Source organism: Emys orbicularis, chromosome 12, assembly GCF_028017835.1.
Source record: "Emys orbicularis isolate rEmyOrb1 chromosome 12, rEmyOrb1.hap1, whole genome shotgun sequence".
Lineage (NCBI taxonomy): Eukaryota > Metazoa > Chordata > Testudines > Emydidae > Emys > Emys orbicularis.
This window is the reverse complement of record NC_088694.1, coordinates 26,477,156-26,504,580: the sequence shown is the minus strand read 5'-3', so window position 1 is coordinate 26,504,580 and position 27,425 is coordinate 26,477,156. Positions and strand designations below refer to the sequence as shown.

Below are 27,425 nucleotides of genomic sequence, written 5' to 3'. Positions count from 1 at the left end.
GGATGGGTAATTTCCCTCACGGTGCTGTGTTACAGACAAGCAGAATCTCATAGGATGTGAGAAGATTGCTGCCTACTATTGCTTCATTGGAGGTCCCACTGGACCTGTAGGCTACACTTCAGCAGTAGGGATGGTGGGCAAGTTAACGTGTGCAGTCTCAGTTGGGATCATTATAACATCAGCATGATTAAATCACCATCCTTAGCATCACTAAGTGCTACACACATCTAGCAGCAGCAGCAGGCGGACACTGGTGCTGACTGAGGCCACACTCCTGTGTTTGGGCTTGTTTTTGGACAGAAGCACTAGTGGGAGCATAAGAAGGAGGCCTGCCAACCCTTCTGTTATGTCTCCCCAGACCACCAGAAAGAAAAATAAATTAGTCAATGTGGGCCACTGATTCCTGTCTTAAATCTGATGACCCTTTCAGCTAGCAGGCAAACACTCCTGCTCTGTATGTCCACAACAACTTTCATCTAGGATCACAAAGTGCTTTCTAACTGTTAATTTAAGTCAGTCCCCGCAACACTCCTGTGAGACAGACAAGTATTATTCCCATTTTACAGAGGGGGAAACTGAGGCAGAGAGAAAGGAAATGACTTGCCTAAAGTTACTGTCAGAGGAAGAATTGGGAACAAAATTCAGGAATTCATGATTTTCAACCTTGTGGTCCTCTCTCCAGACCAATCATCTCTGCTGATTTGGACAGCCCTTCCTTGCACACTTACTTCTCTGCACAAGAGGTGAAACTGCTTACTGCACTAGGGGTTGGTTGTTTCTGACACTGAAATCAGAAAGGTGTTTGGGAGAACAGACAGACAAAACTTCTGAGCACAGAAATTGCACAAAAAACTGTGGAAGTCTGAAGTGATCCAGTAAGACTGAGAACACAACCCTCTGTGCATTTTCTTTCCAATTACAAAGCTACATGAAATTGCAGTTTTACTGCTCCCCTCACACATTAGCTAGGTGCATATTTAGAGAGCTAAAGAACCACCATCTGTCCCTGATTTCTCCTACGACCCACTGATTATACTATTTTGATCAGTATCTTTATAGCCATCTCTCCCACTCTTACCACTGTTTGCTTTCACATTTCAGAACTTTCACCCTTTATAAATCTGTGTTTTAACTGCACAAATGGCTCATTTCTGGCCTCTCAGTAAGCTTGCCTGTCTAGTACAAGGTGAAGCACCCCCCCCCCCAGAGTGCCAAAGGGACAGAGGTGGTCTCATTTTTAACATGAAAAGAATATTCAGTTTCTTCAAAGGGCGAACAAAGAAATTGACGCAAGGCTCAGTGAAGATCAGCAATATGGAGTGGCTTAGTTACTCCTTTAAGTTTTCTGCACACAAACTGTAAATGGGAGAAGTGTGGATGGAGTTTGGGGATCTGTCTATTGCCAGTAAATACTAGTTTACAAAGAGGAAAAAGAAATTAGCAAGTTGCAGAAATTGTGGACAAGGGTCTCAATCCCACGAGGTGCTGAGCACGTTCAGTCTCAGTGACGTCAACGGGAGCTGGGGATGACCAGCACCTTGCAGGACTTGAGCTCAAGAGGAGGAAAGAAGATTATCTGGATACTTTTGGGTATTAACTTTCCTTTGTAGGACGTTAACTTAAATACAAGCTTTTACTGCTGTTTTACAAATCTGCCAGCTTCCAAACCAGACACCTGGGATCCTTCCTTTATTTCCAAGCTACAGGCTGTATTTTTTGCAGCATAAACTGGACAGAACATTAAGATATGGTTCAAGTAATCAGACAGAGTAGTTCTGCTTCTTATTAATGTGTTAGAACCTCGTGACTAAGCTCTTGGCAGCGCAGATCTCAGCTTGACAAGAGAGCCAGGACGCTTGCTACAATCAGTGCAGGATGCACAAAATGGACCATATTCTGTAACACCGGGGTTCTCAACCTTTTCTTACTGAGCCCCCTCACCCCCTGAACATGCTATAAAAGTCTCCACGGCCCACCTGTGTCACAACAACTGTTTTTATGCATATCCAGTAGACTAAAAGCCAGGGCTGGCATTAGGGGGTAGCAAGCAGAGCAACTGCCTGTGGGGCCCCACACCACAGGATGGCCAGCAAAGCGAACTTGCTTGGGCTTTGGCTTCAGCCTGCCCACAGCTTGGGCTTCGGCTTTCTGCCCCAAGCCCCAGTGAGTCTAACGCTGGCCCGGCTTTCGGTTTATTGTGGAGGATCCCATGAAACTTGCTCGTGGCCCCCCAGGGAGCCCCGGACCTCTACTTGAGATCTGCTGCTGTAGCAGACCCAGATATTGCTTCTTTGACAGTCATGTTACCAGGCACCCAGCTGTGCTGCATAAGTGTTGCCAATTGCCTCATTTTACTAACCTGCCCTACATTGAACGTCAAAGTGATGGCATAATAAAAATTGGAATTGGCGCTTCCTGCGTAAATCCAGAGATGCCAGAGCACTGGGAACAGCAGGGAACAGGCAATGAGCACACAGGAGAGAATAAAGATGTTCCGAAGGACTGTAAGAAAAAACAAAGATATTATAACAGTGTAGTTGAGATACTAACAAGCAGCTGACCTATGTCACCTGAGGATGGTGCTTAGCATGTCTATAGCGCCACCCAGCAGCTTGGAGGCACTAATTAAAGGGTGGTTCTCTCCACCAGCACAACCAGGAGTGGTGCCAGGGTTTTTGCTGCCCTAGGTGGCAGCACTCCTCCTCTGAAGCTGCGTTCTCAGCGGCGGGGGTCCTTCCGCTCCGGGTCTTCGGGGCACTTCGGCGGCGGGTCCCGGAGCGAGTGAATGACCCGCCGCTGAATTTCCGCTGAAGACCCGGAGCGGAAGAAACCCCTCTGGGCGGCCCTGATTCTTGGCGGCGTTTCCGCGGCCGCTTTTCTTCCCACCCAGAGGAATCGCCGCCGAAATGCCGCCCCCCACATCCTGCCGCCCTAGGCGACCGCCTAGGGTCGCCTAGTAGAAGCGTCGGCCCTGAGCACAACCTTTCATAATGATAAATATTTGCTATATTAATCCCGCTATTACATTCTATAATAAAACAACTGGGATTTTTCTTTAAAAGAAAAGAATTTTGTCTGTTTAATTTTTAATTGGATCTCCCATTTTGCGGCTCCTGGTTTCCAGGAAGTGCTGCTTTGATAACAGCAAAAGCAGGAGACCTCACAACAGCAGCAGGGGGCAGTGTCTCTGGGTTATTCAAGAGCCATTAAAGCTCATTCTCTGAGAGGGATATTGCACCTCACCTCAGCATCAAATCAGGTTGCTCTGCTTGCCTACAGGAGAGCTGGAGTGATCAATTATTGAAGGTACCCAAATCACTTTGGATTAGCCTGGAACGCAGGGGAGCTTTCCAATTGGCTGTCAATGTTGTCATAAAGGATGCAGACCATTCTCCCTTTAATATATTAATTCCCTATTTCATAACTATAATAGGACATTGCAGGATAATAGAATCATAGAAGCGTAGGACTGGAAAGGACCTCAACAGGCCATGTAATCCACCCCCCGCACTTAAGGCAGGACTACGTAATAACTAGACCAGGGGTCGGCAACCTATGGCACGTGTGCCAAAGGCGGCACGCGAGCTGATTTACTGTGGCACACTGCTGCCGGCCTGGGGTCCCGGCCGCCGGCCCCGCTCAGCCTGCTGCTGGCCTGGATGGACGGAACCCCGGGCCGGCAGCCGGGACCCCAGCTGGCAGGGGCCGGGAGACGGAACCCCAGACTGCCAGCGGGCTGAGCCGCTCAGCCCACTGCAGGCCTGGGGTCCCAGGTGCTGGCCCCGCTCAGTCCGCTGCCAGTCTGGGGTTCCATCCGCCGGCCCCTGTAAATGTAAAATGTATTACTGGCACGCGAAACCTTAAATTACAGCGAATAAATGAAGACATGGCACACCACTTCTGAAAGGTTGCCGACCCCTGAACTGGACCATTCCTGACCGGTGTTTGTCTAACCTGTTCTTAAAAAACCTCCAATGAGGTACTGAAAGAGGATTGTCTTTCTCGGGTAGCCATGGTCCCTTGGCTGTGCGTACCTGGAGCGCCCTGCGCACCCATGGTAAACCAAGGTGTTTTGGAAACGTGCTGCCTCGGTCTGTCAGACCTGGCTGCCTAAGGGATCAAGTCTAACTGATGGAGTTACTGGGCTATATTATCAAGGCTGTTTTATCCTCTGCTATAGTAATTCCAAGACTGGAGGAGCAGCTGTCCCCAAAGCAGGTAAAAAGCCCCACCTGCTAGTAGCTAGTGCTGCCACAGAGAACCAGCCATGGGTCACTTCAATGAAGCCCTGACTACATGACAATCATTCAATCCCCTTCGTTCTTCCTCTTGTTCCCTTTTGAGGGCTCAGGATTAGCTTGGATTTTCAAAGAACATATAATTTGTAATGATTTCAAAAGCTTCATAGAAATAACTGGAGCAGAGAGGCCAGGATGTGAGTCTTGTGAACCAACCCCCCTAGTTTTGGATTACAAAAGCCAAAGGGAAACAAAGATGGCAGGTTTCACATTTCCAGGCCTAACTAGGCTCCTTTGTCTTAAGGCTGAAATTGCTTATTAAGGAAATTGAGGTCATGTTTGGGTTAGCAATGGATTGACACAATCCAAAGAACAGCCAAGCAGGGTTGGCTGGTACTGACTGCTATAGCCACCCCAAACCACTCACTCCAGGAAGCAACACAAATCTTCCTGGAATGTTACACTGCCAAGCCTATTAGCTGCTGCAACATTATCTCAGCAGACATTTAAAGTCACCCTGAGGTGGTACATCATGGAATCCGAATCTGTGAAAATGAGCTGCAAGCTACCTGACAATTACACCAAGTCCAATGCTCAGGGGCTGGAAAGGGTCTTTGTGGTCTAAGAGAGGCTAAGCAATGGCTTGGCTAAATGGGGTGATCCAGTCAGCACACATTCTGAGTGTGTGATCTCACACACAACAAACTGACAACTGTGAATTATAATTTGTATTATTGTAGCACCTAGGAGCCCTCATCCTGGACCAGGACACCAATGTTCCAGGCACTGTATAAAACATAGAACTAACAGTGTTAGAATGGAGGGTTCTAGTGACTGAATTAACTGTAGGGTTGGTGCTCAGATTACCAGAGTCATAAACTGAGATTAGAGACACTCCCAACCCAATTCAAAGGGTGCCTGTATTTTATATCAATGATATGATAATAAATACTTTGCACTCATGAAGTATCCTTAATGAAAGGATCTCAAAGAGCTTTACACACAAGCATTTAATCCTCAGAACAACCTGGGCAAGGAGGGAGGGAAAGTTGCTCACAAAAGTCATAAAATCTCCCCACACACTTCATGGTTTGTATTGATCAGACTTGTTTCCTTCCGGACAGCGGACAGTCCAAGGGGGACAGTGCCCCCTGTGACATGCAGTTGTATTGCACAGCCCCAGGCCACATCTGGTTTTCCTAGCTTCATCCTGCAGTGAAGAGTTTTGGGGCAGGTCTACTCTTAAAACACTGCATTAGCGCTTAAGTGAAGACTCTCCTACTCTGATGGGAGAGCTTCTCCCATCGGCATAGTTAATTCACCTCCGCGAGAGGCAGTAGCTATGTCAATGGGAGACGCTCTCCCGCTGACATAACACTGTTGACCCTGGGGGTTAGGTTGGTACAACTACATTGCTCAGGACTGTGGATTTTGCGTACTCCTGAGCGACGCAGTTATACCGATATAAGCCTATAGTGTAGAGCTGACCTTAGTTAAGCCCCTCATCTCAGCCATGTCAACAAACAAAGGTTTGGACTGAGAGTGCCCCAGGGACTGTGGGGGGGGGGAGGGAAGAATCAAACACAAAGAACTTACATCTGTAAAGGTGGCTCCAGAGTGGAAGGAAGGCCATGTACAGCGCTACGTCTCCCACAGTTGGGTAGGACTTGAAGATAGAAATGACGGCAAGCTGAACGAACAAGAAGAAGATGGGGTGCTCCCTAGAGAAAGGAAAAAGGCAATGACTGGACATAACAGGTACTGGAGGAGCAGCATTTGTCTCTAGAACCTGGTGCCAAGGATCGGCAGGGACACACGAACATACTGTGGCCAGACTCCTACAAGCTTTCATGCTCTTGCTCTGTTTGCCCAGCAAGTCTCCCAGTGTGCTGGGCTGCAAGCACTGAGCCAATTTGAGAGGAATATTCCCAGGGCATTCGTGTACCTACACATGGATACTTTGGGCACATACACACGATCATCCTGTTGTGTCCAGGCCTTTCCAGTGCTGCCTTCTGTTGTTGTGGTAGGAAGAGCAACCAATGCTACTTCACTCTGAGATGCTTTTGCCCCATGAGGACTGTTTTGAGAAGCTCACTGCCTGGCAGATTCACCCTATGGCATATCAGAGCAGCAGCTGTATACATTCCAAGTCGTCATAACAGTCCCATCTGAAATCCAGACAGTTACTGGGCTGCCCTCAAACAGAATGGCACAGTTCTTATCACAACCCTTTAGTATCTTTCCTGAACCTTTTACTTTACAGAACTGGCTTTGAGTGTCCTGCTGTCCAATCCACAGCAGGATCCATCTCAACTGCCAGCTGTGATCAAGCATCCCCTCCAGCTGTCCCTCCACTCCCAAGTCCATGTTTTTGACTACTGTATGACACATAGCCCTACCTATGGGTCAATAGGTATTAGGGTAAGAATATAGCAGCGCCTCAATCAGAAATATTCATCCAGCTTCCTGCATAACTACTCCAAAACCAGCATAACACGCATAGGTATTTTACAAATCACGTTCCACAAATAGACCTCTTCCTCCATGAATGAAAGTATGTGTCACAGTCAAAGGCCTGTAGGCCAAAATAATGACCTATATATTGAACTTATGACAGTGCAAGCATTTGGTACATGTGTAAGAGACATATTTACAAGAATCTCCACAGTGCAGCTTTCTGCCTGTTTTACAAGCATGAGTAGTTGTAGCTGTGTCGGACCTGAAGAAGAGCACTGCGTGGTTCAAAAGCTTGTCTCTCTCACCAACAGAAGTTGTTCCAATAAAAGATATTACCTCACTCACCTTGTCTCCCTTACAAGCACGAGACAGAGGGCTACAGAGTGTGTAGAAAGCATCAGGCTCTGGAGCACAGTTTGTTTTTAATTAGGGCTGTCGATTAACTGCAGTTAATTCACATGATTAACTCAAAAAAATTAATCGAGATTAATCGCAGTTTTAATCGCAGTTAAACAACAGTATACCAATTGAAATTTATTAAATATTTTGCATGTTTTTCTACATTTTCATATATACTGTATTGTGTTGTAATTGAAATCAGTGTATATTATTTTTGAATACAAATATCTGCACTGTAAAAATGATAAACAAATGAAACAGTATTTTTCAATCTCTTAGTCGTGAAAGTGCAACTTAAAAATGTAGATTTTTTTTTGTTTCGTAACTGCACTCAAAAACAAAACAACGTAAAACTTCAGAGCCTACAAGTCCACTCAGTCCTACTTCTTGTTCAGCCAATCGCTCAGACAAAAGTTTGTTTACATTTACAGGAGATAATGCTGCCCTCGTCTTATTTATGTCACCACAAAGTGAGAACAGACATTTGCATGGCACTTTTGTGGCTGGCATTTCAAGGTATTTACGTGCCAGATATGCTAAACATTCGTATGCCCCTTCATGCTTCGGCCACCATTCCAGAGGACATGCTTCCATGCTGATGATGCTTGTTAAAAAAATAATGTGTTAATTAAATTTGTGACTGAACTCCTTGGGGGAGAATTGTATGTCCCCTGTTCTGTTTTACCAGCATTCTGCCATATATTTCATGTTAAGTAGTCTCGGATGATGACCCAGCACACGTTGTTCATTTTAAGAACACTTTCACTGCAGATTTGACAAAACGCAAAGAAGGTACCAATGTGAGATTTCTAAAGATAGCTACAGCACTTGACACAAGGTTTAAGAATCTGAAGAGCCTTCCAAAATCCGAGAGGGACGAGGTGTGGAGCATGCTTTCAGAAGTCTTAAAAGAGCGGAAACTACAGAACCTGAACCACCAAAAAAGAAAATCAACCTTCTGCTGGTGGCATCTGACTCAGATAATGAAAATGAACATGCATCAGTCCGCACTGCTTTGGATTGTTATCCAGCAAAACCCGTCATCAGCATGGACACATGTCCCCTGGAATGGTGGTTGAAGCAGGAAGGGATATATGAATCTTTAGTCCATCTGGCACATAAATATCATACAATGCCGGCTACAACCAGGGCCGGCTCCAGGCACCAGCCCACCAAGCTTGTGCTTGGGGCGGCACCTGGAGGGGGGCGGCGCGGCGCTCCGGCCGCCGGGGAGAGCGGGGCCACGGCCGGGCTCGCCGCCCTCCCCCCGGCGCTCTGGCCGCCCTCCCCCCTGGCGCCCTCCCCCCGGCCGCCGGGGGGAGAGCGGCGAGCCCCAGCCGGGGCTTGCCGCCCTCTCGCCGCCCTGCCCCCTGCGCTCTGGCCGCCGGGGGGAGAGCGGAGCCCCGGCCGGGGCTCGCCGCCCTCTCGCTGCCCTGCCCCCTGCGCTCTGGCCGCCGGGGGGAGAGCGGAGCCCCGGCCGGGGCTCGCCGCCCTCTCGCCGCCCTGCCCCCTGCGCTCTGGCCGCCGGGGGGAGAGTGGAGCCCCGGCCGGGGCTCGCCGCCCTCCTCCCAGGGCTTCGGCCGCCCTCCCGCCCGGCGCCCTCCCCCCGGCTGCTGGGGGGAGAGCGGAGCCCCCGCCGGGGCTCGCCGCCCTCCTCCCAGGGCTCCGGCCGCCCTCCCCCCCCGGCGCCCTCCCCAAAAAAAGCGGCAAAAAAGCCAGAGCCGGCCCTGGCTACAACAGTGCCATGAGAACGCCTGTTCTCACTTTCAGGTGACATTGTAAACAAGTGGGCAGCATTATCTCCTGCAAATGTAAGCAATCTTGTTTATCTGAGTGATTGGCTGAACAAGAAGTAGGACTGAGTGGACTTGCAGGATCTAAAATTTTAGATGGCTTTATTTTTTAATTTAGTTTCTTTTGTACATAATTCTACATTTGTAAGTTCAACTTCATGATAAAGAGATTGCACTACAGTACTTGTATTAGGAGAACTGAAAAATACTATTTCTTTTGTTTTTTTACAGTGCAAATACTTGTAATTAAAAATAAATATAAAGTGAGCACTGTACACTTTGTATTCTGTGTTGTAATTGAAATCAATATATTTGAAAATGTAGAAAACATCCAAAAATATTTAAATAAATGGTATTCTATTATTGTTTAACAGTGCGATTAATTGCATGATTAATTTTTAATCGCATGATTAATCACAATTATTTTTTTAATCGCTTGACAGCCCTATTTTTAATACAAATGAACTGGCTTTGCAGTACTGAAGAAAAATTAAAATAAAGAAGAGACACTGAATGTACCAGAATGACCTTCATATTTGACTTTCAGACTACGGCACTGGGCAACCTTGCATGCTTCAGGCACAATGAGAACTCTCTTTTTTGGTCTTTAGAGCTGTTTATACTACATTTAAAAAGCGAGGCTGAAACTGGACTGACATGTTCTTAAGGAGAGAGGACTCCTGAAGCACAGACAGCAGCCAGTTCATTCCCAGACAACTGTGAGTAAGAATGGGCCCACCACAGCTATTCTGGGTACTGGTGAAGAAGGAGAGAGGATGCTGTGAAATATCCTGGAGTGGTCTGGTTCACCTCAGCAGCCTCTTGGGAAATGCTGGTCCTGGGAAGCCCCGCATAGAGGTGCTGAAAGGACTGCAAAAATGGGGGTAACAACTGGAGTTGTGACCCTATGCGCCAGGTCACAACGCCACTCACTCTAATTTGGCCCAGCTGTCCCTCTGTCATACCAGCAAGGAAGGGACTTTGCCATTATGCCACCCAGCTCTGATCCAGGGCCAAGTGAAGGGTCCCCCCTTGTTGTGCCCCTGCCAAGCTTAAGTTCTCAAAAGTGGAGGGGCATCGGCACTCCCTCCCACCCCCTGGCTCCAGCACCTGTGGCCCCATAGTGATGCTAATGGCTTACAGCCAAGAGATATGAAGATGTTTCCTTACACTGAATTCTCAGGACACACTTGTGTTTGCCTGTCACCACCCATGACCACACACTATTCTTAGCCTTCCAGACTGACAGACAGAGAGAGAATGGCCTGGCTCCAACAGAGCGGGGAACGCATATCAGCTATTATCTCAGAAAACTGCCTGCACTTCTAAGGCAATCTGCAATGAAACAATCTTCACAGCTCCATAGCAGAAGAGGACGATGCATGCTAGGAGGGGAGAAGTGTGGGAGCTCCCACGATTCCCCATACAGGAGCAGCAAGAGTCCCAAGCCTTGACACAGGCAATGAGGGCAGCTCCTTCCTTGGAAAACCAGATATTAAGATGATTTTGTCCTTGCACAGAGCATTTCATGAAAGCACTTTACAAACATTAATGGACTGAGCCTCACACAACTTCTGCCTTGAAGGTGGTATATTTTTATCCCCATTTTATCGATGGGGAAACTGAGGCACAGGACGAGATAGCAAAATTGTTCCAGGCCACAAAGCTGATTCAGAGCCAGGAACAGAATCCATGAAGTCCTGGCAACCAGTCCCTTGCTCTAACCATCCTGCAGTATTACCTCCCCAGAATATTTGAGGTATCCTGGTATCTTGTACATCCCAGTGTTACATGAAGCAACGTGCTTCTCTATAAAAAAAGCTGCATCCCACTATTCTAGGGAACAAGTAAAAAATGCACTAACATGCAGGGTTCTTAAAGGATATGAGGTACATTTTCAGTACACCAAAGGCTTAACACCCTTCCCTCCTTGAGAGAAGAACACTGTCACTTTAGGAAGTGAGAAGGAAAGAGTTGATAAAAACCTAATTCTGCTCTTTTTCATTTCACAGCTCCAGATGTCTGACACTGACCTGCATGGGTTTCTACTGGACAGTAACATGACAGTGGGCTTTGTGGGCTGAAATCATTTTTGGTGTAGGAAGTATATCAAGAAGAGAAAGTCTCTATCATTCCCACTCCTGCCAACAGAGACAGAATAGTAGCAACTCCTTAGGCTGGCAGATCACAGAGACAAAAGGGATAGCAAATAAACCCACTTACTTTAGCTTTACTGCTAAGGGAATGGTGTAGAAGAAGACATTGATCTGAAATACACACACGAAGAACAGACTGAAGTGGTCAAACATCTCAGCAAAGAAGTACCAGAAGAGGCCAATGTTGGGAGTCAGATCTGGAACGGAAAGGCTGAAATTTAAAGAGAAAAATCAAGGTAACATTTTAAAGCAGTTGGTATTTGACTTACTTGCTTCTATGAAATTATTGAATCATTGTGTGCTACTGGAAGGAGAGGTGGGGGAGGGGAAAGGGAGGCTATGGCTTAGAATGCATTGTGAGGAAACCAAAGGGGAGAAAACTCAGGGAGGGAAATCACCCTCCATAGTTGGTGTCAGTGCTTCTAGCTGTCAGCACTAGTTACATATTTAACTAGTCAGAGAGTTCATCGCAGCAGTACAAAACTGAAGGTGACACATGAAACCGGGGCAGAGTGGACAAGAAAAGGCTGCATCCACTTATTGAACACCTATAATCCCCAAGATATTTAAACATCCTGATCACTATTTTCTCAAGCAGCACCTAACTTTTTCCTTAATGTCACTTTAAGGCCATTTTATACAGTTAAACACACATGCAGCTTTACTCCTGTGGAGTCCATCATCAGTGACACCCACTGCGGTCAGTTTGGCTAATCCAAAGCACATGCCAAGAAACAGATCCACTTCTAGTTAATTATAGGGAGACTGAAGAAACTCCAGTATCTTCTCCCTACCTAGTTCGTCTTCTCTAGATCAGTGGCTCTCAACCTTTCCAGACTACTGTACCCCTTGCAGGAGTCTGATTTGTCTTGTGTACCCCAAGTTTTACCTCACTTAAAAACTACTTGCTTACAAAATCAGACATCAAAATACAAAAGTATCACAGCACACTGTTACTGAACAATTGCTCACGTTCTCATTTTTACCATATAATTATAAAATAAATCAATTGGAATATAAATATTGTACTTATATTTCAGTGTACTGTACATAGAGCAGTATAAACAAGTCATTGTATGAAATTTTAGTTTGTACTGACTTCACTAGTGCTTTTTATGTAGCCTGTTGTAAAACTAAGCAAATATCTAGATGAGTTGATGTCCCCCCGTGGAAGACCTCTGTACACGCGGGGATACACATACCCCTGGTTGAGTACTACTGCTCTAATTCTTGCTGTCATGGTTTAATGGAACTTGGGTTATATATTTTTGTTATTAGTGTGTTTGTTTCCCCTGAATTGCTGGTAAATTTTTCCTGAGACTGAAAGCTCTTTGGGACAGGGAATGGGTCTCCCATATGCGTGGATAATGCCTATCACAGTATGGACATTCCCAGAAAACAAATTACAACTACTTACATGAAACCATACACAGATGGAATAAAGTCCCAGGAGTTGAGGAGGAAGAATGAGAGGCAGACAATTACCACCAAGCTACAGAGATACAGTGCTGCATATTGCGTGGCGTACAACCAGAAGCCTTTGCTTTTCAGTTTCACTGGTATGAACTGACGCTGGAAACAAAACACAAACAAGGAAATAAGAGGACATCCTGTGGCCTTCTATTAACAAGACCTGCCCTGCTGCCAGAAAGCAGCAAACACTGGCCCTGCTACAATGGGAGTAGCAGCATTCAGCACACTCTGCTCCAATGTGCTCTGCCTTGGCCAATCAAATCACACACTCTGCCCAATACTTTCAGAACTGTGCCTGAAAAGTCAGGTAATTTCACATTCAAGTAACCCTAACGGGCCGTGTGTGTGTGTGTGTGATTCCCTGATGTATGTGCAGAATGTTGGTAACTGTGCAGCCAAGCAAACACGCCAGGTTTGGAAATCTGGGCCACCTCTGACAGAAGCTCCACCAGAATTCAGCAGCTCTAAATCAGTGAAGCTGCATTGCCATTTGGCACCCACATTTGTACTTTACATGTCTTGCCAGGGTCCTGAGAGGCAATACTGACTGAGGGTATGTCTACACTACAGGATTAATTCGAATTTATATAATTCGAATTTAGGAAACCGATTTTATAAATTCGAATGTATTCGGCCACACTAGGCACCATTAATTCGGTGGTGTGCGTCCAAGCTACCATAGTAGCATCGATTTCCAGAGCGTTGCATTGTGGGTAGCTTTTACATAGCTATCCCATAGTTCCCGCAGTCTCCACCCCCCTTGGAATTCTGGGTTGAGACCCCAGTGCATGATGGGGCAAAAAACATTGTCGCAGGTAGTTCTGGGTACAGCCTCCCCCTCCCTCCCTGAAAGCAACGGCAGACAACCATTTCGCGCCTTTTTTCCTGAGTGAACTCTGCAGACTCCATTCTGCATCAAGCATGGATCCCGTTGTGCTCCAGAACGCAGTCTTGAACATTATAAACACCTCGCGCTTTCTCGTGGAGTTTATGCTTACACAGGACCAGAAAAAAGAGGCGAGGAGGAGGAGGAGGCGGCGATTGCAGCGCAGCGACCAGCGTGATGAGGACATGGACACGGACACAGAATTCTCTGAGACCGCGGGCCCCGGTGCTTTGGAGATTATGATGTTAATGGGCCAGGTTATAGGCTTTGAACGCCGATTCTGGGCCCGGGAAACAAGCACAGACTGGTGGGACCGCATAGTGTTGCAGGTGTGGGACGATTCCCAGTGGCTGAGAAACTTTCGCATGCGTAAGGGCACTTTCATGGAACTTTGTGACTTGCTTTCCCCTGCCCTGAAGCGCCAGAATACCAAGATGAGAGCAGCCCTCACAGTTGAGAAGCGAGTGGCGATAGCCCTGTGGAAGCTTGCAACGCCAGACAGCTACCGGTCAGTCGGGAATCAATTTGGAGTGGGCAAATCTACTGTGGGGGCTGCTGTGATGCAAGTAGCCAAAGCAATCACGGAGGTGCTGCTACGAAAGGTAGTGACTCTGGGAAATGTGCAGGTCATAGTGGATGGCTTTGCTGCAATGGGATTCCCTAACTGTGGTGGGGCAATAGATGGAACCCATATTCCTATCTTGGCACCGGAGCACCAGGGTACCCAGTACATAAACCGCAAGGGGTACTTCTCAATGGTGCTGCAAGCACTTGTGGATCACAAGGGACGTTTCACCAACATCCATGTGGGCTGGCCGGGAAGGGTTCATGACGCTCGCGTCTTCAGGAACACCAATCTGTTTAAACGGCTGCAGCAAGGGACTTACTTTCCGGACCAGAAAATAACCGTGGGGGATGTTGAAATGCCAATTGTTATTCTTGGGGACCCAGCCTACCCCTTAATGCCATGGCTCATGAAGCCATACACAGGCAGCCTGGACAGGAGTCAGGAGTTGTTCAACTACAGGCTGAGCAAGTGCAGAATGGTGGTAGAATGTGCATTTGGCCGTTTAAAAGGTCGCTGGCGATCCTTATTGACTCGCTCAGACCTCAGCCAAACCAATATCCCCATTGTTATTACTGCTTGCTGTGTGCTTCACAATCTCTGTGAGAGCAAGGGGGAGACCTTTATGGCAGGGTGGGAGGCTGAGGCAAATCGCCTGGCTGCTGATTACTCGCAGCCAGACACCAGGGCGATTAGAAGAGCACACGATGAAGCGCTGCGCATTAGGGAAGCTTTGAAAACCAGTTTCATGACTGGCCAGGCTACAGTGTGAAATTTATGTTTGTTTATCCTTCCTGAAAACCCGCCCCCTTTATTGACTCATTCTCTGTAAGGAACCCACCCTCCCCCTTCCCCCAGCTTGCTTTCAAAGGAAATAAAGTCACCATTGTTTAAAAATCATTTATTCTTTATGAATTGATTATAAAAAGAGGGAGAGAACCTGAGTGGGGTTTGGGAGGAGGATCAGCGGGAAGGAAAAGCCCAGTAAAAAAAGGTTAAGAAAATGGCAGCCTTTTGCTTGGGCTGTCCACTGGGGTGGAATGGGAGGGTGTACGGAGCCTCCCCCCCCGTGTTCTTACACATCTGGGTGGGGAGGCTATGGAAAATGGTGAGGAGGTAGGGGGGTTATACAGGGGCTGTAGCGGCACAGAACCTGAGTGGGGTTTGGGAGGAGGATCAGCGGGAAGGAAAAGCCCAGTAAAAAAAGGTTAAAAAAATGGCAGCCTTTTGCTTGGGCTGTCCACTGGGGTGGAATGGGAGGGTGTATGGAGCCTCCCCCCCCGTGTTCTTACACGTCTGGGTGTGGAGGCTATGGAACATGGTGAGGAGGTAGGGGGGTTATACAGGGGCTGTAGCGGCACTCGGTTCTCCAGCAGCCGTTCCTGAAGCTCCACCAGACGCCGGAGCATGTCTGTTTGCTCACGCAGCAGCCCCAGCGTTGCTTCCCGACTCCTCTGATCTTCCTGCCGCCACCTCTCATCTCGAGCGTCTCTCCTCTCCTCACGTTGGTCCCTTCTGTCCTCACGTTGGTCCCTCATGTCCTCACGTTGGTCCCTCATGTCCTCACGTTGGTCCCTCCTGTCCTCACGGTCACTGGCTTCTTTCCTATACTTGCAAACCGTCTCCTTCCACTCATTCAGATGAGCTCTTTCATTCCTGGTGGATTGCATGATTTCGGAAAACATCTCTTCTCTCGTTTTTTTTTTACGACGCCTTATCTGGGATAGCCTTCGGGAAGGAGGAGGGAGGCTTGAAACATTTGCACCTGCTGGAGGGAGTGAAAAAAGGAGAGAATTTTTTTAAAAGATACATTTTTCAGAACAATGCTTATACTCTTTCACGGTGTATACTATTCACATTACATAGCTCATGTGATTTCTGTGCAAGGTCGCATTTTGCCTCTTAATATTGAGTGCCTGTGGCTTTGCTGCTAGAGATCACAGACGCAGGTCGGGGCAACAGAATTCACCTTGCATGCTGCCATGGTAAGCCACTGTCTTTAGGCTTCTGCGCCCTGCTTTCCCACATACCAAGCAAAGCCCGTTGTGCTGCAGTTTTCCTGTTAGCTTGTTTTCTGCTGCTGAAGGTTAACACCCCCCCCCCCATCCAATTCTCTGGGATGAGTGCTTTATCCCTCCCCCCACCGCCTGGCTGGTATCAGGGAAGATCCCAGCAGGAACCAAACTAACACCCCCCCCCCACCCGCCATGAATTCTCTGGGATGAGTGCTTTATCCCTCCCCCCACCGCGTGGCTGGTATCAGGGAAGATCCCTGCAGGAACCAAACTAACACCCCCCCCCCCACCCGCCATGAATTCTCTGGGATGAGTGCTTTATCCCTCCCCCCACCGCGTGGCTGGTATCAGGGAACATCCCTGCAGGAACCAAACTAACACCCCCCCCCCCCCACCCGCCATGAATTCTCTGGGATGAGTGCTTTCTCCCTCCCCCCACCGCGTGGCTGGTATCAGGGAAGATCCCTGCAGGAACCAAACTAACACCCCCCCCCCACCCGCCATGAATTCTCTGGGATGAGTGCTTTATCCCTCCCCCCACCGCCTGGCTGGTATCAGGGAAGATCCCTGCTAGCAAAACGCGAAAAGCTCTGGGCCAATCCTCCCCCCCCCCCTTGCACTTGGCTAAATGCAGGGAAGGATTTCTTTTCAGCCACAGGCAAACAGCCCAGTAGGAACGGCCACCTCAGTCCCCTTAATTAAATTCCCTTATTTCAACCAGGTTACCCTAAGCGATATCACTCTCCTGAGGATTACACAGCAAGATAAAGAACGGATGTTGCTTGAATGCCAGCAAACACCGGGACCATACGCTGCCAGGCTCTGTCAGGCAATGATACCAGATTACTTGCTACTAGCATGGCGTGGTCAAGTGTCCTACCATGGAGGACGGAATAAGGCTGCACTGCCCAGAAACCTTGTGGCAAGGCTTTTGGAGTACCTCCAGGAGAGCTTCATGGAGATGTCCCTGGAGGATTTCCGCTCCATCCCCAGACATGTTAACAGACTTTTCCAGTAGCTGTACTGGCTGCGAATGCATCCCAAGTGCTCAGGGCAAATTAATCATTAAAAATGCTTGCTTTTAAACCATGTTTTATATTTTAAAAGGTAAACTCACCTGAGGTCCCTTCCATGGGGTCATGGTCTTGGGTGCTGGCTTGGGAGGCTTGGGAGGGTACTTCAGTCAGGGTGAGAAACAGTTCCTGGCTGTTGGGGAGAACGGAGAGCTGGGTGCTCTCTGCCAGCTCGTCCTCCTCCTCCTCCTCTTCCCCTTCCGCGGAATCATCAGGTGTCCCTGATGAGATTATCCCCAGCTCGGAATCCACAGTCAGAGGTGGGGTAGTGGTGGCGGCCCCCCCTAGAAATGCATTTAGCTCAGCGTAGAAGCGGCATGTCCGCGGCTCTGACCCGGAGCGACCGTTTGCCTCCTTTGCTTTTTGATAGGCTTGTCTGAGCTCCTTGACTTTCACGCGGCACTGATCTGTGTCCCTATTGTGGCCTCTCTCCATCATGCCCTTGGAAATTTTTTCATAAGTTTTGGCATTTCGTCTTTTCGAACGCAGTTCAGCTAGCACTGAATCCTCTCCCCATATAGAGATCAAATCCAGTACCTCCTGTACGGTCCATGCTGGTGCTCTTTTTCGATTATCAGCCTGCATGGTTACCTGTGCTGATGAGCTCTCTGTGGTCACCTGTGCTCTCCACGCTGTGCAAACAGGAAATGAAATTCAAATGTTCCCGGGGCTTTTCCTGTCCACCTGGCCAGTGCATGCGAGTTCAGATTGCTGGCCAGAGCGGTCACAATGGTGCACTGTGGGATAGCTCCTGGAGGCCAATAACATCGAATTGCGGCCACACTAACGCTAATTCGAATTGACAAATTCGATTTTGGCGCTACTCCGCTCGTCGGGGTGGAGTACAGAAATCGAATTAAAGGGCCCTTTAATTCGAATTAAATGGCTTCGTTGTGTGGACGGTTCCAGAGTTAATTCGAATTAAAGCCACTAAATCCGAATTAAAGGTGTAGTGTAGACCAGGCCTCAGGCTGTAAAGGGCTCTGATGGAAGGGTGCTCTGTCCCTCTGAAACATGGCAGATTTAACATCAGAAAACTTTCTGAAACATCTCAAGCCAATTTACACAGACTTCTTGGCAGGATAGACAGAAAGTGCAGGAGAGCAGCCATTTAATTCAGTACAAACTTCACAAGGGAGGCAGTGAAATTCAACAACAAATCCTGATAAACAGACATCTTTTTGCAGCTCTGAATGCTTTTGAAAGTCCCCTTATAAATCCAAAGGCATTAGGTGTTCGTGTATCATCACAGGTCACCAACTCTGGAAACACTATACTTATGCTCACCGCCATGCAGATGTTTTGCTTAAAATAAAGAGAAGTGCACAATTGGGACAATATGCAGGGAACTCACTGCTCCCCAAACAACAGCACAGTCTCTTTTCAGATTTAACAAATAGTTTTGACTTTGTAGATGCTCCATTACGGCAAAGATTTAAAACAACAATGAAATTTCCTGGATGTTTTGGAGAAAAATGAAAGACACGTACACAGGGGGAAGGAGGAAGAGTGTGTAAGTGACTCTTCTCCATTTTCTTTCAGAGTTAAAGAAATTGAGAATGGGCTTCAGGGAAGAGAGAGAGAGAAATCTGTAATGAACATCCACTGTAAAATCACAGAGTGAGGCATGTCAGTGGAAATATATGACTGACAGTCATCTGGGACCTGGCAAGATTTTTTCAGACACTACTTATAAATCTCTTTACAGATGCTGGGTAAGAGTCCTTTCACTAGTGTCCATAGCCTTTCCCTGGAGCATCCCCTTGCTTTCCCAACTAGATGAAACAAGAAACTGATCAGTTTCCATAAGGACCTTTATGATTTAGGCTCTTGTTCCAGTCACCTCTCACAATATCAGCAGAAGACTTAAGACAGGTATCAAGCCACCTGAAACCCCAGACAAAGGGAAAGGAAAGGGATATACTGAATACCGTGGTGATGGGTACGGTAGAAGCACCTAAAGGAACAGAATAGATTAGTAGGGAGACACCCATTTCCAGTGAATTATCTCTTCTTCCAGTGAACATGAATAGTCTCTTTACATCCTCCTCTCATTCCACAACATTGTGCTCTCAGCAGTAGCTATCAGCATGCATTTGTCTTTTACATCACTAGCGAAGAGTTGCCTCTGCTTTAATACCCCTTTCCAGTCTTGGTAAAGATAAATTAAACTGCTTTGCGGTTCAGTGTTCGTCTTGCAGGGCTTTGGGCATCCATTAATAATTAAGGATACCATCTTCTTCAGAATCCCTGGTACAGTCTGATCAACATTCTGTAAATGGAGGAGGAATGAGGCTGGGGAAAGCAGATGTTTGCAAGTACCACAAGTGCATGCCTGGCACTGTGGGGCAAGTTAGACATGATCACTGTCTTTTGCAGTGCATTGTTGGGCCTGGATGATGCAGGCAAAAGGACTGTCACTATACCTCATGGCACTGATGCTGAGTCACTATAGAAGAAACTCTGCTGCTCCAAAATTCTCTTTGGTGGTCACGTGACACCAAACGCAGCTTTGTGTTTCAGTAAGGAGAACTGCCTGCAAATTTGCAGACAGGGAGTAAATGAGTTTCTGCTTTCCTCCTTCTATCCACGTGACTACTGCAAGATGTTAAACCTCCACTGGCCTGGGGAAGGATAAGATTATTTTTTCCAGATCTTGAGAACTGGCCACTGAATCTAACAGTGTATCTCCTCCCTCCACCTAGACACAGGACAACCATTGCTGGCTGATAGGAATTGGCCATGCATAGGATATCAGAGGTTACAGCCAATACAATTACTCTTAAGAGAATATTTACCTGTAGAAGATACAGCAATGCTGGTGCAAACAAGGTGAGAGGATACAGTGACTGGTATGTCGCTAAGGCCAGGAATATAGCACTGAGGAGGGTACTACCTGCAGGGAGGAAACAAACCTCAGTTAACAAACCATGATCATAAAGATGGTCATATTCAAACAAACAGTCCTTTAAATATTGAGTCACTGCTCAAATAGGGGGAACTACTGCACAGTACCAGCTGTGATCATCAGAACTCCACAAGCAATTAGAGGGGGTAAAAATAACTATTTCAGTGTGTTCTGGAGCTTGTCCCTCTCTGTATTACAGGGACATTGAGACAAGAAGAAGGGCTCCGACAAAGAGTCAATAGCATGAAACAGCAATTGATGCAATTGGTTTATATCCCTATAATCTACCTAGAGAGATTCATATAACCCAAGTCTCATACATAGATGTCAGTCACTATTTATGTGGGAGAAGGTGCAGTCTGGAGTCATTTCTGCATGAAGCAGCTGTTCTATTAATATTATGCACTTGAGAGCCCGTTTTCACTGGACTGTCTCAGAGTGCTCTGCAAACATTACTTGAGCTTCACAAGTCTGAGTAGGGAAGTAGCATTAGCCCTATTTTACAGATGTGGAAATTTAGGTACAGAGCTTAATTAAAAATTTTAAAAGTGACTTCTAATTTTGAATGCCTACATTTTTGTTTGCCCAATTTGAGACATTCTGGGCTGAGCTAACTTCTGAGCACTCACACTGCTCATCAACTTCAGCTGGAATTGTGGGTGCTCAGATCAGGCCCAAGGTATCTCCAGTTGGACACCAATAAAAGGAAGCATCCCTGACCAGGAGCTACTTCTCAACATTTTGGCCTAATTAATTTGCTCAAAGTTAGTAACAAAGACAGGATTGGAAAGCCAAAGTCGTGGCTCAGTCCAAAGGGCTAACCAGTAGATCACACTAGTTCACTCCGCATCACTAACACAAATAAGCTTCTCTCCTTCACTTCCATCCTCTTTAAGAGAATGAGCAGCACAGACCCTTCACTGGGATCTCTAAAATGAAGAATCCTCTCCCTTTCACAATTACATTCTCCTAGACAGAAACCTACCTGTTCTCTGTTTCAGTGAGTGTTAGATTAGAAATATCTATGTGCAAAGGCTTGCTATGCAGAAATCTATCGTTACATAAAAAACTCCCAAGAAAATCTTTTACCCATAATCTGATTCTCCCCCTAAAACACACTTTCAACACTAGAGGTTGCCACACACCGATTCAGGAAAGAAGAACATGGGACAATTACTACAGAGGAGTGTTTTTTAACCTTTTTGATACCGGGGACTGGCTTGTTGTCTTTCTAAACTGTGTCAAGGAGATCTGAGTGACAGGCGTCAGTCCATGGACCAGTCGTTGGGAAACACTGCTACAGAGTAGCTCACTGGGAATTATTCAACTTTCTGTATTGCTAAGTAGGTGAACAATTATAGAGCACTACACCAAAGTGGATCTTGTTCACTTATTTTTGCAAATGTAGTTTCAAATATAAATCCTCCTGCTTCAATGGCATAATCCAACCACTAACCAAATAGGGGTTAGGAAGAACCTTCCCTTACAGGTATATTAGCTTCTAATTGTTTATTCTGAAGTTTGTCCCTTCTTCCTCTGAGTCATCTGGTACTGGCCACTATTGGAGACAAGATAACAGACTAGACTGACCACCGGTCTGGGCCACTAGAGAAATCCCTATGTTCTTATGTGAATATTACAGAGCCGCCCAGATGCTCTGCTGATAGGAGCTTAGACTAGAAAGAGAAATGTAGCTGTAGCTATGAGATTAAGGTAGCTGCCAGCCTACTGTAATCTATTCTATATCTTCTACTATTTAAAAAATTAGGGACACTGGCATAATGTTCCTTTAGCGTTCATCTGCTCCTGCTGCTTATCCCTCTTCTGAAGCTATAGATGTTTGTAACACCACAATTTGCTGATATCAAACAAGGTTATGATTGCAGGTGAGAGTTAGACAACAGAAGCAGGTGAACTCTCATGCAAATATCCTTAATAAGAAAAAAAAGAGGAAGTGACAGTGCCCCACCTCCCCCTCAGAAATAAAAGATACAGAGGCAGATTGATTTCTAAATAGAAAGATAATCAAAGTTGTCCAAAAGAGGGCACCGGCCTAAGAATCAATCAATATTTAGGGAATGTTTTCATTGCATTGTAAACTCGGATGCAGGTTTGTGGACTTGTTTCCCAGGCTGCGCTTGAGTGTTCACACTGCATTGTAAATAACTGCAATTGCTGGACTTGAATCTCACAGCTGTGCCAATGTGTCCACACTGCACCATGCAGACCTTTTGACCTGGGTCTGTGGCTTGAGCTGTGTCCACACTGCAAAATGACAGGGGATGGACTCGAGTCACAGCAGGACTCGGGCTCTGACCCTCCCACTTCTACCAGGGTGCTAGGACCCAGGGTCCCAAGTCCTTGCTGATCCGAGTCAGGCTGTGTGTCTCTGTGTGGTTGGAAGGATGACTTCGGCTCAAACCTGAGTCCGAGCCTGGGCTTAGCGTGTAGTGTAGACACACCTCACAAGACCGGAGACTTTTATACATGTTGGGATGACAGACCTTGTACTTAACTATGCATTTGCCTTTTGCTTCAGTGATTCCAAGTAGACCTTTGACATTGCTTTAACCCAGTCTGTGATATGTCTACTATTAACTGCATTTCCAATAGCTTATGGTTCAAATATTTACAGAAAGATATGAGTCGGAGCAAGATTTTCCCAGTGCATTACCTTTTATTGTAGTCAAAATGAAGAATGCAATGACAGTATTGTTGATGGCACAGGTGGACTTTGCAACACAAGACATCACTGTGTATGGATTTAGGAGATAACTGAAAAAGAATAAAAACTCAATTACACTCATGCCATTAAAAAGAAAAGAAAAGAAAGAAAGAAAAATACCATAGCAAAGAGAGAAATATCAAAGGAAAATGGAAATGATTTGCTGTTTCTTTTTGATTGTTTAAATGTTTACATTGTATGGTTTCCTCTCAACCTCAAAGGGATCCAGCTGAATTGATGCCTTTCAAACGGTGCAAAATCAGATGCTGCACTTGTGTATAAACATGTCATGGCGAAGGATGGGGTGATCGTGGGAGAGCCCAGTGGGAAGCAGGAGATGGCAGAGGAAAAAGAGCCCATTTAAAATGCAATTCTGTTCTGAAAAGTGATCAAATAAAAATGGCCCATGTTACTCAGCCGGTCTGCTCCAGCTTTGTATTCAAAGTCACATATGCTGACTTTAGTGACTAAAATAAGTTCCTGCTGCATTTTTTACTCCTGTTAGCCCTGAGGGGCCAACATGGCTAAACAGACAGCAAGATGGATTCTATTTCTTCTTGTGCATAAACAGAACAGTTTCCTATGTCCCAGTCAGTTATACCTGTGCAACCCCGCTGAAGGCAACGTGACTGCATAGGTGCCAGCAGGGCCTAATTTGATCTGACGAACGTTTATTGCAGGTGGGACGTGCGAGAAGCAGAGAATCCAGGCTGATGCTCAGATCCCAGGGTAACTGCAAGGTTAGCAGTTTAAAATATAAACCATCTTTTTACTTGTAAATTGAGCACATCTGAGCTGTAATCACCGAGAGACAGTAAACACAGAACCCCACAATGCTCTTTGAGAGTCACTTTTCAGAGTGCAACCATACTTTAGAGATACCAGCTCCTCTCTGAAAATTTGAAATGAATGATGCAGCAGTCTAATTTAACTGGGCTCCAAGGAGCAAAGAAACGCTCTGTACATTATTGATTCAATAAGTAAGACAGCAGATCAACCAACCTCCATTGTAACATGTCAGACCCTGGAGACAGGAGAGGGGATTATGACTTGCCAGCTGTTCTCTCCTATGAATATTTATCATACTACTGGGTTCTCGCAGTCTGAGGTTGACCTTTTCATACGCCTGAAGTTAATGGCTACTTCAAATACCAGGCTATGCTAAGATACAATTCCGGTATTCCTTTGTGATATTGTGCACCAAGTGTAATAAAAATGAGAAATAGTCTAACTTTTTTTTTTTTTTTTTTTTTAAACAAAAGAGGAAAGCTTCAGCTTTCTCACCTGAGGTGGGGTGGTGGTGGTTTACTGACCTATACAATTCATATCAGGACAGGAAAGAATCATTCATGTTTCTTTTATGAAAATCCTTCTTCTGATCAAAGAACATCAGTGGTAAGGGAGAGCCAAGAGGCAGATCCCTTTTGATTAATTCCAGACTCCAGGTTTATCCGATTTATTCAGATCAGGAAAGAGAGATTTGTTTCTTTTGATTTTGAGTATCTGCCTCCTATACTGTTTGTTTTAATTAGAGCTTTACTTACTTCAAAAACTTAGAGCATGTGGTCTGAATAATGGGGTTTCTTATAATGCCTCAGAGGGATGTTATTAAAGTTAACTAGGTGGAAACTGAGTACCTCAGACCCTTAAAAATAATTTCTGGGTTTTCAAAACAGTCATGCCCTGGGAACACCTTGCCCAATTACCCCCAAACTTTCAAAAAAATGTTCTCTTCTAGAAGGGGAACACAACAGACATTTTGGATGCACTGGTTTAGTTTTGAAGAAGTTAGAAGATGGGCAAAATTGCGCTTTTAACAGAAATCTAAACAACAGAGAGACTACAATCTCTCCATATTAGAGACTGTACATTGTCAATCCCAATAGAAAGGGGTTGAAAAATTTATTTTACTATGTGAAACATAAATTTGGAGAAGCATTAGCTTTCTGTTACTTGACTATGGAGATACAGTGCTTGGCACATTTTTTCTGTGTACCAGGAAAGAGAAAGCAACTAAAGAGAATACTTAACTAAGATGCTGAAACCCCTAAATAGAAAAATTAAAACATGGGAGGATTTGGAATCTAAGTTTCTTGCATCTGCTTGCAAGAAGCAATACTTACAACAGTGCTACTTTGAGGGGGATGTAGTGCATTTCCATCGGGGTCCGGATGAGTTCGGCCACATCTGATGCATACTGATCCAGTTCCATTAGGAGTTTTTGCTTTTTAAACTGAACAAGAGAGAATGACCGAAAGCTGTCAGACATGGAAATACATTGTATCTATCTAGGGTCTGCAACCATGTCCATCACCATGATGTCTATGTAGAGATGCTAGTCACCTTATACTTAAGGAAGAACAAAGGTTTGCTTAATAAGCCCAATTTTGACTCCCCTCCCTACTGACTCTGCCTGACCCAAACCATTCTGCTTGAAGTTGCAGAGACATGACTGAATGCCAGACTCGGATTTTACTGTCAAGTCAGGGAAGTCAGAAGAGGCACTGCGAAGATATAAGAGCTCAAATAAAAACAAAGTGTTTGCACTTCCTGGACAATTTCCTAAGGCTTTTCCAGCTCATAGTTCCAAAATAGCTTCCAGTTTAGTTTATTTTGTTGCCCCTAGTAACAGCAATAGTGACATTTGCTCAATTTGTGTGTGAAATGAGGGAGTTATTGAATTAGTTATTAAGAGTCATTTCTATGTACATTTTGAGTGCCCAGTGTGTTTTCAAATGCAACACGGCAGCTTTTGTGCACTCTCTAAATCCTGCATTGTCACCAAAGAATGGTGAACTTTACCCCCAATGTAACATCTAAGTCCTACACAAACAAAGTCATTCACTAAGCTATACTCAGGATTGTGCACCTCTGTGTATGCCCGTTGCTTCAGAGCATCTGTCAGAGATCTCCTCTGGGCACCCAAAATACGTTTCATATATCCCCCACTAAAAATATACGTTCTCCAGAGAAGTGAAAAAGGTGATCTGTAAATCTACTGAAGTGTCCCACAGAGAGTCTGAAGAACTGCCTTACTGGTGAGGATTTTTAGACGCCAGGACCCATAGCATCTTTTGCTATTATTCCTTCAGCTCTCCCAAGCTAAGCAAGGTTAGGCCAGGTCCCTGCTTAGATGGGAGACTGCCAATGTACACATAGGTGCTGCAGAAAATGGTAGTACCCTTCCTTTTAAATTGGTAATGAATCAATGTCCCAGCATGATACTAGGGAACACTGTGCTGCCATTACAGACACAGAGTCTTCTATTTGCAAAGATTGCCTCAATTAAGTTATTTACGAAAGAATGCACACCCTCCTCAGGGAGAGTCACTAGCTTCAAATTCCATTTATTAATATTTTGAAGGCATTGGTAGGGATTAAATCACTCCGGTGTCAGATTTCTTGCCCAGTGCAGCAGAATTATCGATCCTCCACCATTCTGGATTATGTGAACTCAAACTACAACTTTCTTTAAGGCTAATAAACCTTATAGTTACTGTTAGGTACTTTTTGGTCTGTAAATTAACCATGCTGCATGTGGACACAAAGCCAGCCATGTGAGTAACTGGTTAAAAGCTGTAGTGCGAACAGGCCTAAGAATGAGAGCCCCAATGTCGTGCTAAATTCCTACAACAGTAATTAGTTTTGCACACTTAAAATTCCCATTACAACTGAAAAGGAGTCCTCAATTCCTGTCTTAAATTATTGCATCCCATTACTGTGCATTGTGAACCAGCTGCCACGTTTCACCCCAGAAGTGGCTGCATTTCCCTGGTGGTTGACCTGATCCCAAGGTATACTTCAATATCAGTTTCTCAAATGCTTGAAGATCCTTTCAGACAAAAGGAGGTATGCATGTGAGATCATCATTAAAACTATGATGTGCACAGCCATTACATTAACTTGAGTAACACCACAATACCTACATCATGCTGAGAAGCCACCCCCTGTGAAACACACGTAACAGCAGAAGTTAACAGGGTCCATGTTGGCTCACCCACATTCTGCATCCATGTTTGCTGACCTTTTTGCTGATTTTGTAGCTATTGCTAATCAATAGATATCGATAAGCGCATTGTCTGAGTAGACCTGGACTTGCTTCACATTTTCATTTAATGAAATACACTTGCACTTGTCGAGAGAACAAGGACCGGAAGATTCTGCAAGTCTGCTTACCACAACTTTGTTGAAGTCCTGGACGGCCAAGTAGAGGGCAACAGCAGTCAGCACATCAGTTATCTAAAGAAAGGAAGGCAGACAAAGACTGACTGGTCTCTCAAACAAGGAAAACAGTAGCAAATGCAACCACCACAGAAAGCTACGATATTGTGCCAATACTCTGAATTGAACATTCACCGTAGTAACTATTGGTAATAGTTCAGGGTGTGAGGTGGAAACATCTTTACAGATTCTAGCCCTGCGGCTTTTAAGCTATGGCCCATGGAGTAGCAGTGTTTCTTTACGCCCTTCCTGGTGGGTACAGAGAAGTGAATATTTTGAGAAGCAAGAAGTGGGGAACTGGAAGAGGAGAAATTGTTCACAAAATAGAGGTCTCTCATCAAGTGGCCGACAAGAATTACAGAACCACTGATCTAGCCACAGCAGAGACAGCATGTTAGACACTGCACATGTGGCTAAGAACATGTTCACCAATGAACCAGAAAAGCAGCCTTCTGAACTGACCCACTGCTCACCAGATAACAGTACCAATTGTCTAGGGCTCATAGCAAATAA

At 45.8% G+C, this 27,425-nt stretch overlaps 1 protein-coding gene across 1 annotated transcript in view; it reads right to left on the bottom strand.

The window, feature by feature from the left end:
• PIGU (phosphatidylinositol glycan anchor biosynthesis class U) overlaps positions 1 to 27,425 on the bottom strand; it is a 43,794-nt gene that overhangs the window by 9,682 nt on the left and 6,687 nt on the right. Inside the window, exons 4-11 of the mRNA XM_065414735.1 lie at positions 26,868 to 26,930; positions 24,815 to 24,924; positions 22,641 to 22,741; positions 19,857 to 19,954; positions 12,464 to 12,618; positions 11,114 to 11,257; positions 5,835 to 5,959; positions 2,360 to 2,502 (exon numbers count right to left, since the gene is read on the bottom strand). Coding sequence (XP_065270807.1) covers positions 2,360 to 2,502; positions 5,835 to 5,959; positions 11,114 to 11,257; positions 12,464 to 12,618; positions 19,857 to 19,954; positions 22,641 to 22,741; positions 24,815 to 24,924; positions 26,868 to 26,930 — 939 coding nt within the window. The remainder of the gene's footprint in view (positions 1 to 2,359; positions 2,503 to 5,834; positions 5,960 to 11,113; positions 11,258 to 12,463; positions 12,619 to 19,856; positions 19,955 to 22,640; positions 22,742 to 24,814; positions 24,925 to 26,867; positions 26,931 to 27,425) is intronic.